The following is an 11,990-nucleotide window of genomic DNA, read 5'->3' on the forward strand; positions in this document are numbered from 1 at the left end:
CATCGCTCGACGCGGACGAACGAGTCAAGTTTAAGCTCTAGCGAGACGCACAGCTGGCCAAGTGCGCGACAGCGAGAGCGATCAGCCTGCGATCCGCGGTTTTGGGGCTCAGACACTGACAGGGCCGTAGACTTTTTGCAACTACTCGCAACTGGAGAAAGTCGAGGAACGTAAAATCCTCTCAACCCTGACACAGCAGCCCACACAGTGCACTGTGCACAGTGCCGGCGACGGCGCGCGGGGGGGCGCGCACAGACGTCGCACAAGCCACAACGAAATTACGCGTCAAAAACGCACCGTCCACCCGGCGCCAACTTGATTCCCGGATGCGCGTCTCACGGCCGGGTCACGGGACGGGGAGGGAGAGGGGTGGATCCGTAATGCGTAAATCCGTAAATCCGTAAATTTGTAAGCAAGGCCACCAGAGCGCCCCCCATCAGCATCACACCCAGCTCTACCACAGGCAGACAGAGATCCAGCACTCGCGACACGCTGAGAAGCCGGAGGCTGGCCTCTCCAATGCTCGCGCAACGCTGTCTGCACGCGCTCGTGCAGCTCTCCGGGGTCCGGTGGGAGGGTCGACGACCGTACGACTGTAACGCTACGTATTAACAATCACTATGTTCGCGGCGCTTGCGCTGCGCCTCTGCGAGTGTAGGGTGCCCACAGGGCCCAAAAAAAGAAAAGAAAAAAGAAATGGGCCACCCCAGATCGCAGCACTTCGTGTTGGAGAGTCGAGATATTGAGAGTGTGACTAGGAGGGTGGGACGCTGGGGATTCTCAAAGGTATACCCTTGGAATGGCCGGATCCAGCCTTAACAGTACGAGATCGCGCGCGCTTCGCGCGCTGCACCGCCTATTCTCCGGGCTGAGTGACGACGCGTGCCGTGTGCCAGCAGAGTTGGGCGCGCGCGGCGCGACGGCGCCCGCGAGGGAAGGCGCGGGTGCAGCGGCCGCCGGCGGCCGTACCGCCCGCCAGCCGGCGCAGCAGCGGCCAGCGCAGCGGCCGCCGGCGCAGCAGCCAGATCAGCCGGTGCGCGCCTTGCGAGGCGAGTACTGCCGCCCGGCAGCCTTGAGGCGGCCGGGCGGCAGTACTCGTTCGAACTTTGCGAGCCGTGCGCGCGCCGAGGCGCCCGCGGCGCGCGCCCGCCCGGCTGCCAGTAGGAGGCGGCGCAATATGGCCTATAGTACAGCCCTTGAGGAGGAGGAAGAGGCTGGCTGGCAGTGCTGTATGCCGCCGAGGGGCAGTTTTGGGGTGCTGTCACGGGCCCAGGGGGCTGCAGAAGGTGTCCGCAGCCGGGACAACCCGCCCCCCCAGCCGAGGCCGGTCGAAGCCCACTTGGCTCTTGGGCACAGCCATGAGGAGTCCTCTTGGTGCTCCTGGCAAAACGCGGCGGGCACTCCGGTGGGAGGTTTTTGGAGCTCCGCTCACGAGGGGGGGCGCGTTCCTTTTTCATCAGTCTATGTCATCAGTGTTCTCGGCGCTTACGCATTTCTTTCTTGTGTGTGTCTGGACCCTTTGTTTGTCTTTTAGCTCTCTCTCTGTATCTCTCTCTCTCTCTCTCTCTCTCTCTCTCTCTCTCTCTCTCTCTCTCTCTCCCCCCCCCCCCCCCCCTCTCTCTCTCTCTCTCTCTGTGTGTGGTGCCGTGCGACGAGGCGGCTGCCATGCTCCTGCGTGGCGACCGCTCGATCCTCTCCCTCTCCCATGGCTGGCTGACGGCTCTGCACCCGGACCCTCACGGCACTACCCTCGCCGCCGTCCGACGCTTCCTCCTCTTTGACACGGCGGCGGCTGGCGAGGCGGGGCTCTTCTGGGACTTTGCCAGCTTGCCGCAGCGAGGGCCGAACGGGGAGGCTAGAACAGAGGAGGAGAAGCGAATCTTCAACAGGGGCCTCGAAGTGATGGGGTCCTTCTACGCGAGCGTGACCGGCACCTCTGTCATTCAGCAGCGCGACATGGTCCTGCCTCCCGGCGCGCTTACCGGCGTTGGGGCGTACAACCCAACGCCGTACGAGGGCGATGGCGGCCGGGGCTGGTGCATCTTTGAGCAGGGGACGGCCATGACGGTGCTGGCGCACCTGACGGCGGCGGAGAGGCAGGCGGCGGAGAAGGGCAAAGCGCTGCCAGAGCGCTTCCGGAAGGCGCAGGCGGCCCGTGCAAAGGTGTATGACATCGGGGGGGCGGCGCCGATGGCGCGCGAGAGCTCCCTGTCGCCAAGGGAGGTGCTCGACGAGGCGTGCCGCGCGATCGAGAAGGCAAAGTTCACGGGCAAGGCGGACCAGGTGATGGTGCCGCAGATGCTGGCCGAGTTCGAGTGGGTCTTCCGGAGCACTTTTGAGCGGGCGCTTGAGGACCACGCGGCGAGCGGCGCGACGATCCGGCGGGAGCAGCAGCAGGCGGTGCTCGCGCGGCTTTCCGAGCGCGAAGGGGCAAATGGCAGGTTGAGATCTCGCGCGCTCCTCGTGACTGCTGCGATGAAGCTGTTCAGGTGGCGAGACGGGAGGCCCCTCGTGGCTGTGCGAGATAGTCGGGGCGCGATGGGCAGGAGTGTAGGATCAGGCGTGGAGCTACTAGAGGCCGGGTGACGGGGGCAGTGTGAGGGATGCCCCACCGGAATGTGGCTGTGTCTTTTGAGTCAGGCGCCGCCCGTTCGACTCTTTTGCTGTGTGTGTTTGTCGAGCTTCCGCATGAAGTAACGCGCCTCTTCCTTGTTTTTCCAGCACAGCTGCCGCTCAGTAAGTGCGCCAACGACGCCTGTGGCGGCAGTTGTGTCAAACTGTCAGGTGTGTGGACAGAGAGAAGTTTACGCAAACCCTTACCTCTCTCTTAGTATACTAGTACAGCCGACGTTGCCGGAGATGAAACTGACACAAACCGGATGCACAGAGGTTGAGGCAACAATCAATATCCCAACGGCAACGCAAGCCTACGGACTGGGAGAGAAGGATAGAACCCCCATGTAAGAAAAACCTACCTAGTCGTTCGTAAAGTACGTCTAGTGCTCCCGCTGCGACGGCGGCGTCCAGCGCGCGTGCCGGCACCGCCCGCTCGTGACCCGCTCGTCCTCGAGCAACCTTTCAACGATGCGGGCCGCGCAAGCGCCCGCACCTGCGAGGTTGAACGCCTCGGGCCCGATCTGCAGCGCGCTGAGCGCCCCCGCGACGTAGAGCTGCCAGCCGTCCGCCCACTGCAAGGAAGGAGTCAGCTCGGGAAGCCCGCCGTGCGCGCTGCCCGGCGAGACGCGGCGGACCGACGAGAGGAGGCCGAGGCGATCCACGTCCAACACGTTGCCCGTCCCAAGCCAGATGGCATCCGCGCCGATAGTCTCGCAAATCTCGCCACCGCCGCCGCCGCCCTCGCCGCCGCCCTGGCCGCTGCCGCCGCCCTGGCCGCCGCCGCCCTCGCCGCCGCCGCCCTGGCTGTCAGCGGCGGCGCAAACACAAACCTCCCACTCCGCTGCCTTTGGCCGCCAGCTGGCGCGGCGCACCTCTGCGCGCTCGAGGACGCGGCCGGCGCCCCGAAGCTCCATCTCCGCCAGCCGCCGCCTCGCCTCGGGCGTAAGCGAGCCGCCCGGTCTCGCCTCTCGCAGCTGCCAGAGCCTCTCCTCTGGTGGCGCGGCGAAGAAAGCCGCCTCCTCCGCCCCCAGCTCCGGCGACAGCAACGACGCGACCCAGCCACCGCCCACGTCGAACGGCCGCACCGTCAGCTCCGATCGGGACACTAGGGTCACTGAACGCCAGCCGAGCCGGCAGGCAAACGCGGCCAGCTGCGCGGCGCTCAAGCCCCCGCCGACCACGACCAACCGGCCCGTCCCGCGAGGGCGTTGAGGCTCGCTTCCGCTGCAGCGGCGGAGCGGAGAAGGAAGAGGCAGCAGCAGCAGCAGCAGCAGCAGCAGCAGTAGCAGCAGCAGCAGCAGCGAGACAAAGGGCAACCGTATCGCCTTTGTCGACGGAGAGGGAAGCCCTCCTCCCGCCACCGCCGCCGGAGCCACAACCGCGGCAGCCACCGCCGCCGCCGCCGCCGCCCCCGTCGCCGCCGACGCCGCCGACGTCTCAACGTCGCGCCACCGTCGCCTCCGTGACAGAAACGAGGCGAAGCCGCCGCTCCTCTCGCCGCGGAGGGTGGGAGCAGAGCAGCGCCGCGGGGTGGTAGCGAGCTCGTCGGCTAGCGCGGAGGCAAGGGCAGAGGCGTGCAGCAGCGTGGAGCGGGCGGCCGGCTGCGGGGATGGCGCGGAGCCGAGCGAGCGCGACGCCTGCAGGAAGGCCCCGAGTGGTCCCCGAGAGACAGCTCCAGGAAGGTTCGCGGAAGGTTCAGGGATAGCTCCCGCCTCCTCGACCCAGTCGGGATGCCGAGGGATGCCCCCGTCGCCGACCGCAAGCACGACTCGCCTCGCTCGCAGGCTTCGGCGGTGGGCGCCGCCGCCTTGGCTGCCGCCGCCACCACCGTCCTTACTGCAGTGGCCGCCGCTGCCTTGGCTGCCGCCGCCAACGCCGTCCTGACTGCAGTGGCCGCCGCTGCCTTGGCTGCCGCCGCCGCCACCGTCGCTGCAGCTGCGAAGGTTGATGTCCAACGCAATGTCAAAGGCCCACGGCAGAGCAGAGTCACGGAAAAGCGGGACGATGTCGGTGGCGGCGGCGGCAACGTGGCAGCCCGCGAGCCGCTTGTCCTCCTTTCCTCCCCTCAGATCCGCCGCCAGGTCCTCGCAAAAGTCCTCGAAAAGGCGCGAGGACGGCGCCTGCCACTGTCGCTCGACGCCCTCAATCGGACGCAGCTCGCGCAGGCGGCCGTGTGCGGCGGCGTAGCCGTGCAGCGCGTCGTCGAGCCGCCGCGACGGGTGCGGGTGCACAAAGGTGGGCGAGCGCAGGTGCGACACGCCCTGAGAGCGCAGCTTTGCGGCCCATGCCGTGCAAAACGCTCCGGACGGATCAATCACGAGAGTGGAGTGCAGCAGCGCGCTGGACGGATCGTCGCGAGCGAGCCGAGCAAGCAAGGCGAGGGCAGCTGGGCCGGAGCCAATCACCGCGAGCTCGGCGTCGACGTGGAGAGCGCTGGCCGCGCTGTCCGCTGGAGAGCGCGGCATTCGCGAGAAAAAAGAATTTGCAATGGGCTGCCTTAGAATTTTACAACAAAACTCCCTCGCACAACACTGGGCACAGGACTGGGCACGGGACTGGCGCGCACTGGCACTAACACAGGTACACCACTGGAGCCGCCTAAGCGACTCCGGCGAGGACGGCGAGGCACTTAGCTCCGTGCACTCGACCGCCCTCGCCGTTGGCAAGCTCATTCACAATCTGCTCTGCGATGGCCGTGTGAAGAACGACTGAGATGCGCTGCTTCTGCAGCCCCAGCCAGCTCTTGGTGGTCCAAAGTCACCTCATCGAGGTACTGGGCCCGCGTCAGCTTGTTCTGCAGCACGTTCGCCGCCTTCCAGAGGATCTCGCCGACCCCCGTCCCGAACCCGCCGAACGACTCGAACAGCAGCAGCCGCACGTCAACACCCTTGTCCTCCCTGGCGTAGCGATACTCGCCACCATAGCGCATAGGACGGTATGCGGCGATCGCCGCCCACCACCCTGCCCCCCCTAAGTATGCCACCGGCCAGTCCCCTGCCCCCGAGAAAAAAGAATTTTACAACAAAACTCCCTCGCACAACACTGGGCACCACTAACACACCTAAACGACTCCCGCGAGAAAAAAGAAAAAGCAAAAAACAAAGCAAAATTGGTGAGAAGTCGTGATGAACCCCGCACCACCTTACACTGACGTTCACCCACTTGACTATCCTCTAATCGTCAGCGGCACGCTCCCTCCCTGCCGTGCGTGGTCCCTGGTCAGGGAGGCAGCGCGAGACGCAGCGAGATGGTGGAAAGCAGAAGCCCGAGATAGCGCAGCGGCACAGGGGTCAGGGATCATGGCCGCGCCTAGGCGCACTCCAGCGAGAGAATGAGAGGCGAAAAGAAGAAGTTTGCGATGCACCTCTCAACAAGCGTTAAGACTTAAGTGTGCCTAAGCGTATGAACTTTGTTTTGTAAGTGCTTGTAAGTGCGCAGGTGCCGGTTATTCCTGAGTTCTATAGAATTGCGTGAATATACATGTGTGCATTGAACCGCACCCTGTAAGGTGGCGCTGCTCCAACAACGCCTCCCCGGCGCAGAGGGCCCCCCGGAGGAATGCTCAACCGCTCCACGCCACGCCACTTGCGGCGGATTCCCAGGTTCCGTGTTTTTCCCGATGTGTTTCTTTCTCGATGTGCCATTGCGACCAGCTCCTGCCACTGTAGCCAACCCCAAACCAACACTATAGATCCCGCCATGGGCTTCTCCTTCGGCCGCAACAAGGATCGCGACACGTGCTCTGCCGCCGAGGAGGAGATCCGAACGCTGCGTGCAGCGCTGGAGGCCGTCGAGCTCCGTGTCGCAGCGCTGGAGGCTGCGGCACGCCTTCCCGGCAAGCAGCCCGCATCCAACACGGCTGATGTCGCCACAGATACGGCTGCGGGCCAGATTGTGACCAGCGTCACTCCTCCCTCGCCGGTTGCAGCGCGTGTGGAGCCGGCGCAGGAGGCTGGCGCCGCCCGGCTCAGCGCGGCGCAGCTCTCTCGCTTGCACACGGAGGCGCACGAGGACGAGGTGACCGCCGTCGCCATCTCGCGCGGCTTCTCGCCCGCGGGTGCGTCGCGGCGCTCGGCGCCCGCCTCCGAGACGCCGCGCTTCGTCGCCGCCGGCGTCGGCGGCAGGTTTCCTCAGACATGTACCCACAGTGTATCCGCTCGTATCACCAGTGATTGCCACCACACCACACACTGCAGTGATTGCCTCCCCACCACACACTGCGCTGGGTCGATCATCTTGCGTCGCCGCACAGACCCGTGGACTGCCACACACACCGCTCTTGGTCCATCCTCTTGCCCGTGCTCTTTCTGCACCGCTGGCCGTCTGTCCTCAGGCTCCTCCTGCGCGGCGCCGACGGGAGGCCTCTTGCCCCGCCGGTAGAACTGCCAGCCGCTGCTTCGGCAGCTGCTGACGCGCAGCCGCAGAGTGCGGTGTGGTAGAGGCACGCGCCAACGCTGGAGGATGTGTTGAATAGGCCCTCTCCTTCAGCGCGGGCGGGAGAGCGCGTGCGCCAAAACTGGGCGGCCATGCAGCGTCTCTTCACGCCTCCAGCCGTGAACAGGTGGGCCAGGCCCCGTGTGGCTCTGGGCGGCCATGCCATCGCCGCTGGAAGGCGCCTTCCTGCTGCTCTCGTACCGCCCCATTCGCCCCTTCTGACTAGCGTTCCCGCTCCTTCAATCACAGGCGCCCTCGCACCGCCTCACCGAGTCACCAACTTGTCAATTCGTTGAATAATCAACTCACAGGCGCCTTCCTGCTGCACTCGTACCGCCTCGCCCCTCCACCCGAGGCGTCAGAGGAGGAGGAGGAGGCTTCGCTAGCCGACCGGCCTCTTGTCTACTCCATCAACTACCCCTCTGGCTAACAACTGATTAGGCATTCCTCCCGCTCGCCCGACGCCAGACGCCTACTCATCAATTAGCTCTCCCATTGGTTCATCACTGAGCACCGTTAGGCCTCCCTCCCGCTCGTCCTCCGGCTGGATGCCGCGCAGAACGTGTCGTGGTCACCTCCCAAGCCGGCGGCGGCGGTGGCGGCGGAGGCGGAGGAGGCGGTGTCGGCGTCGTCGTCTCTGGCAGTGAGCGAACGTGGCGGCGACCCGGCAGACGGCGGGCGCGTGGTCGCTCTGTTAGTACTCCCTTCCTCTCCCTTCCTCTCCCTTCCTCTCCCTTCCTCTCCCTTCCTCTCTTCAATCTTCCTTCCTCTCCCTTCTTTCATCAATCTCCGTCAATCTCCACTAGGCGCGTGGTCGCCCTGTTCCCCGCGCCGGCGGCAGCGACGAGGGGCGGGCAGCGCGGGAGCGCCACCAGGCTGCAAGGAGGAGGAGGAGGGGGAGGAGGGGGAGGAGGGGGAGGGGGAGGGGGAGGGGGAGGGGGAGGAGGAGGAGGAGGGTCTCTAGTCGCGTGCCGCTCGGACGGGCAGGTGGGCCTGGCCGCCGCGGGATCAGGCGTTGATTGGACAACCACTGGGCGCAGAGGAGTGAAGTAACGAATAGGTGGCCCTCATCCCCGAGGCAGCAGGCCCAGCCGCGTCCACGCCTACTAATGAGCTAACTCGTTGATTCATGGACTTTGATTTGCATTGTTTGTTAGCAGGCGGCTCCGCCATGTCCTTACCTACCGGCCTCTCTCCCTAGAAGCTCAAGAGGACACACCCTATCCCGCTGTCTTTGGCCGTGTTCAACTGTAGCCCTCAACGGACTCCGTGGGTGCTCTGAATACTCTGCACGAGACCGTCCTCCCGCCCTCATGTTGGCGCATTCACCTCACAAGCCTCTCTCGCCTTGCCGCCATATCTCTCCATATCTCTCTGTATATCTCCATCTCTCTCTGTCTCTCCCCATCTCACCGCATCTCACCGCATCTCTCCCCACCTCTCCCCACCTCTCCGCATCTCTCCGACGTAGGCCTCTCTCGCCTCTCCGCCGTCGCGCACTCCGCCACCGCTCTCGCACTCGCAGCGCCCGACCAGCTCCTGGTGGTCGGCATCGCCGCCGCTTCGTCGCCGCAGCCGTGAGTGTGAACAGCGTCTCTTCACACCCGCCGTCCGTGAACAGGCATCGCCGCCGCTTCGTCGCCTGCCACTGTGCGCGAATGCCCGCTACCGCCGGACAGTGCCATCGGCGCCCTCGCCTTCGACGCAACCTCTTCCGCACCCTTGCAGGAGCCTTCCCGGAGCCTTCTCGGAGCCTTCTCCTAGGCGCCCTCGCCTTCGACGCCGTCCTGCCCGGTCTGCTCTTCGCCGCGACACAGCAGCAGTCGAACGAAGGAGTATTCAACCGATTGGGCGCACTAATTAGGCCTGCTCTTTGCCGCGACGAGGGAGGGGACTGTGCACGCCTTCAACACGCGCGGCCGCGTCGCCGACGCCTCCTCCGCCTCGCGGCATCGCGAGGCCGGCTGTGCGTACCTCGCGTCGCTAGTTGCTGATGTACGTGTTTTGGACTCCTTAGGCCACGCAAGGCCAGCTGTGTGTTCCTCGAGTCGCTGCCCCGCGCGATGGCGACGGGGGCAGGGGCAGGGGCGGGGGCAGGGGCGGGGGCAGGGGCGGGGGTAGGGGCGGGGGTAGGGGCGGGGGCAGGGGCGGGGGTAGGGGCGGGGGCGGGAGGGGTCGGTCTGGCCGCCGTGAGGGGGCGCCTGCTGCTCGCGGCGGCGGCTCAGTGCTGCACACCAATTCATTAACGACCAGCTACAGCATAGGCACCTGCTGCTCGCGGCGGCGCGGCGGCTTGTCGTCTACAACGTGAGCGGCATGTACGGCGGCGCGCCCGCCTCGCTCTCCCAAGTCGCGCACTCCCAGCCGCTCGCCGGTGCTTTGCACGACGGGGACGGCGGCCACGATGATCCACCTTGGACCCAGAACACGCATGTGGAGGCGGCTGGTTCTCTCGTCGTGATCGCTCGCGCGGGGCGCGCCTCCTCTTCACAGCTGGCGGGTGTGAACAGGCGGCCGGCTCTCTCGTCGTGATCGCTCGCGCGGGGCGCGCGCGCCGCCGCCCAATTTCGCAATTCTCGCAGCGGGACGGCATGCACACGTCCGCGACACGTCCACGACATGTCCGAGACATGTCCCCCTCAGGCGCGTCGTCCTCTGTTCGTGTATGGGCACTGTCCACGACACGTCCGAGACACACGCCCCCCTCAGGCGCGTCGCCCACTTTCGCAGCGGGCTCGGCTACTCCCCGCCCGCCCAGCCGTGGTGGCCGCACGCCCTCGTCGCGGCGGGCGTCGTCCTCGCCTCCGTCTACTTCCAGTGCCGCCGCAAGCCCGAGCGGCGCAGCGGCGGCGCGGGCGGTGCGTCGCAGCGCGGCAGCCCGGGGCGGCGAGGCAGCCCAAGCCGCCGCACCAGCTACGGTGGCTACGGCGGCGCGGGGCACGGCGGCGCGGCGGCGCCACGGCAGCAGCTCTACGATCAGATGCAGGCGCACTCACACGCACGCACGCACGCACGCACGCACGCACGCACACACTCAAACGTTAGATGTCGAGTCGCGAGGGCCGAGCTTGGCCCTCGCCCCACCACCTCGTGTGTGTGTGGAGAAGTGTTCCTTCCCTTACCTGTCAGGCGCGGTACTCGGGGCACGGCCAGTACAGCGCGGCAGCGGACTACGCCGCCGGGGAGGATTATTTCGACGACTGACCGGCGGCGGGCGGGCGCATCTTGCGAGAATCGGTGAGATCACCGCTCGACAGCAGGTGCGCGAAATTAAACGCCAATTTTCGTTCCGCGGTTTTGCCACTAGCATTGAAATCCGGTACAAAACGACTTAGCCGAAACAGCTGGGACAGAGACAGACAGAGAGCACACACGTTCGAGACGGCGGGGTGCGCCGACCGCCTCCGCGGACCCAGTAAACTAGAGCTAGATGGTCCCACAGGATGCGCCCTTAGCCTCTGAGCTCGTCCTAGACGTTTTAGAATGGCGTGGGCAGACCAGAACGCGGCCACGGCGACGCTCCGTGAAGGTAACGGTCCGAAAACGCTAAACGGTCAGCAGGGAGGCTCGGAGTCGGACTGGATCATCGACAGATGTTTTGGCGACGGCGACAAAAAGTAAACGCTCGCCGTTCATGGAGGTAACCACTAACCAGATGTAAGGTGGCAACCGATCGATGCGAGTCGACTCCCCAGGGGTGTGTGGTGTCGCCGTGGGGCTCCTGCCCGTGTCTCGAGGCCCGTGTTAGAGGGCCCACAGCGTCCTAATCTAAAATCTGAGGATTCAGGATTGAGGCATCGCTTCAGTGAGGCCAAAGTGAGTTTATGGATGTGTGAGAACGGTACGGGACACGAGGAGTCACGCGGACCGACTCGTCGGTGACTCTGCTGCACGCCGTTTCAGATTTTTTCTCAGCGTGAGCGAGACGTGGAAGAGTGCCACCGTCGGGTAGGACGGGTCGGCCCGGAGTATCAGAGTAGCCGTCGCGGGTTGGCGCGGCCGAGATGGACCGCCCGCCGGAGGACATCGAGCCGGGGGACTCGCTGGCGGAGACTCGCATGCCGGCGATCTTCGAGGTTCAGCGGCCGTCGGACGTGCCGAAAGACAGCGATGCGTGGCGGACAATGGTGCTCGAGGACGAGGAGTACGTGGCGAACGCGGCGGCGTTGGCGGCGGCTGCGGGTCGCATTGAGCGCGCGACTGCCACGCTGCGGTCACGACGGCGCCTGCCGGCGGCGGCTTTCAAGGCGGCGCGCGCGGAGCTGCGCAAGGCGGCTGCGGCGAGGGCGATCGCGACGGCGGAGAGGCGTGGGCTTATGAACAAGCTCGGGCACCGCGCCGTGGTCGTTCACCGGCAGAACGTCTTCGACGCTGGACAGGCCATGCTGCAGGACGCGGACGAGGCGACGCTGCTGAGGCAGACGCACTTCGAGACGTATCCGCAAATGTCGGAGGGCGAAGCCGTGGGGTATTCTCGAGCGCTGCAACGCGCTCGACGAGCAGCGCGACGCAGCACGCGCCGAGTGCAACGCGGCGCGCAAGCGGACGGCAACAACGGCCGCACTCGAAAGGGCTCCGATGGCGGCGGAGAGTGGAGATGAGCGTGAGGCGAGGCTGCGTGCACGGCGTGTGCGTCGCTGCGAGTACCTCGGCATCGAGCCGGACGAGGGAGCGCGGCATGCTGTCATATCCACCGACCCCGCAACTTCGAGCGCCGAGGGTTCCGGTTTGGTGAGCCCCGACGGTGAGGCGGCGGCGACTGCCTTAGTCGTTGAGGCGGACGGCGCTAATGGCTTGCATCAGCTTGCAGCGGCGATCAGCGAGGCGGGCGAGAGTCCCGGTCCCGGTCCCAGTGCGGTTGACGCCGAGCGGCTCGGCGCGCCGCACCGCAGAGCGGGCCAATGTGCAATGAGCGAAGTCCGCACACCACAGGGTCGGGA

At 65.9% G+C, this 11,990-nt stretch overlaps 3 protein-coding genes across 3 annotated transcripts; 2 read left to right on the forward strand and 1 right to left on the reverse strand.

Moving 5' to 3' along the window:
* Positions 1–1,665: 1,665 nt before the first annotated feature.
* EMIHUDRAFT_211434 (hypothetical protein) lies at positions 1,666–2,586 on the forward strand (the record flags this gene model as incomplete). Its single annotated transcript, XM_005767664.1, has 2 exons — positions 1,666–2,441; positions 2,547–2,586. The coding sequence occupies 2 exons, from the start codon at positions 1,666–1,668 to the stop codon at positions 2,584–2,586; spliced, it is 816 nt and encodes a 271-aa protein (XP_005767721.1).
* A 316-nt stretch (positions 2,587–2,902) lies between these two features.
* On the reverse strand, positions 2,903–5,081 carry EMIHUDRAFT_211435 (hypothetical protein; the record flags this gene model as incomplete). The annotated part of the gene is made up of 6 exons (XM_005767665.1): positions 2,903–2,927; positions 3,043–3,188; positions 3,447–3,840; positions 4,069–4,253; positions 4,338–4,389; positions 4,573–5,081. 6 exons carry the CDS (start codon positions 5,079–5,081, stop codon positions 2,903–2,905), a joined length of 1,311 nt encoding a protein of 436 aa, XP_005767722.1.
* A 2,918-nt stretch (positions 5,082–7,999) lies between these two features.
* EMIHUDRAFT_421913 (hypothetical protein) lies at positions 8,000–10,379 on the forward strand. Its single transcript, XM_005767666.1, has 11 exons — positions 8,000–8,037; positions 8,111–8,135; positions 8,211–8,237; positions 8,522–8,599; positions 8,672–8,737; positions 8,815–8,844; positions 8,915–8,999; positions 9,068–9,247; positions 9,315–9,489; positions 9,561–10,036; positions 10,180–10,379. The coding sequence occupies exons 3-11, from the start codon at positions 8,222–8,224 to the stop codon at positions 10,289–10,291; spliced, it is 1,218 nt and encodes a 405-aa protein (XP_005767723.1). The 5' UTR covers positions 8,000–8,037; positions 8,111–8,135; positions 8,211–8,221; the 3' UTR covers positions 10,292–10,379.
* Positions 10,380–11,990: the final 1,611 nt, after the last annotated feature.

The sequence above is a fragment of the Emiliania huxleyi genome, assembly GCF_000372725.1.
Source record: "Emiliania huxleyi CCMP1516 unplaced genomic scaffold EMIHUscaffold_48, whole genome shotgun sequence".
NCBI lineage: Eukaryota > Haptophyta > Isochrysidales > Noelaerhabdaceae > Emiliania > Emiliania huxleyi.

Excerpts from the sequence above, each read along its gene's own strand:
- EMIHUDRAFT_421913 (XM_005767666.1), top strand. Across the intron at positions 9,000-9,067 it reads GACGCCTCCTCCGCCTCGCG|GCCACGCAAGGCCAGCTGTG; the intron begins GCATCGCGAGGC and ends TGGACTCCTTAG. Across the intron at positions 10,037-10,179 it reads AGCTCTACGATCAGATGCAG|GCGCGGTACTCGGGGCACGG; the intron begins GCGCACTCACAC and ends CTTACCTGTCAG.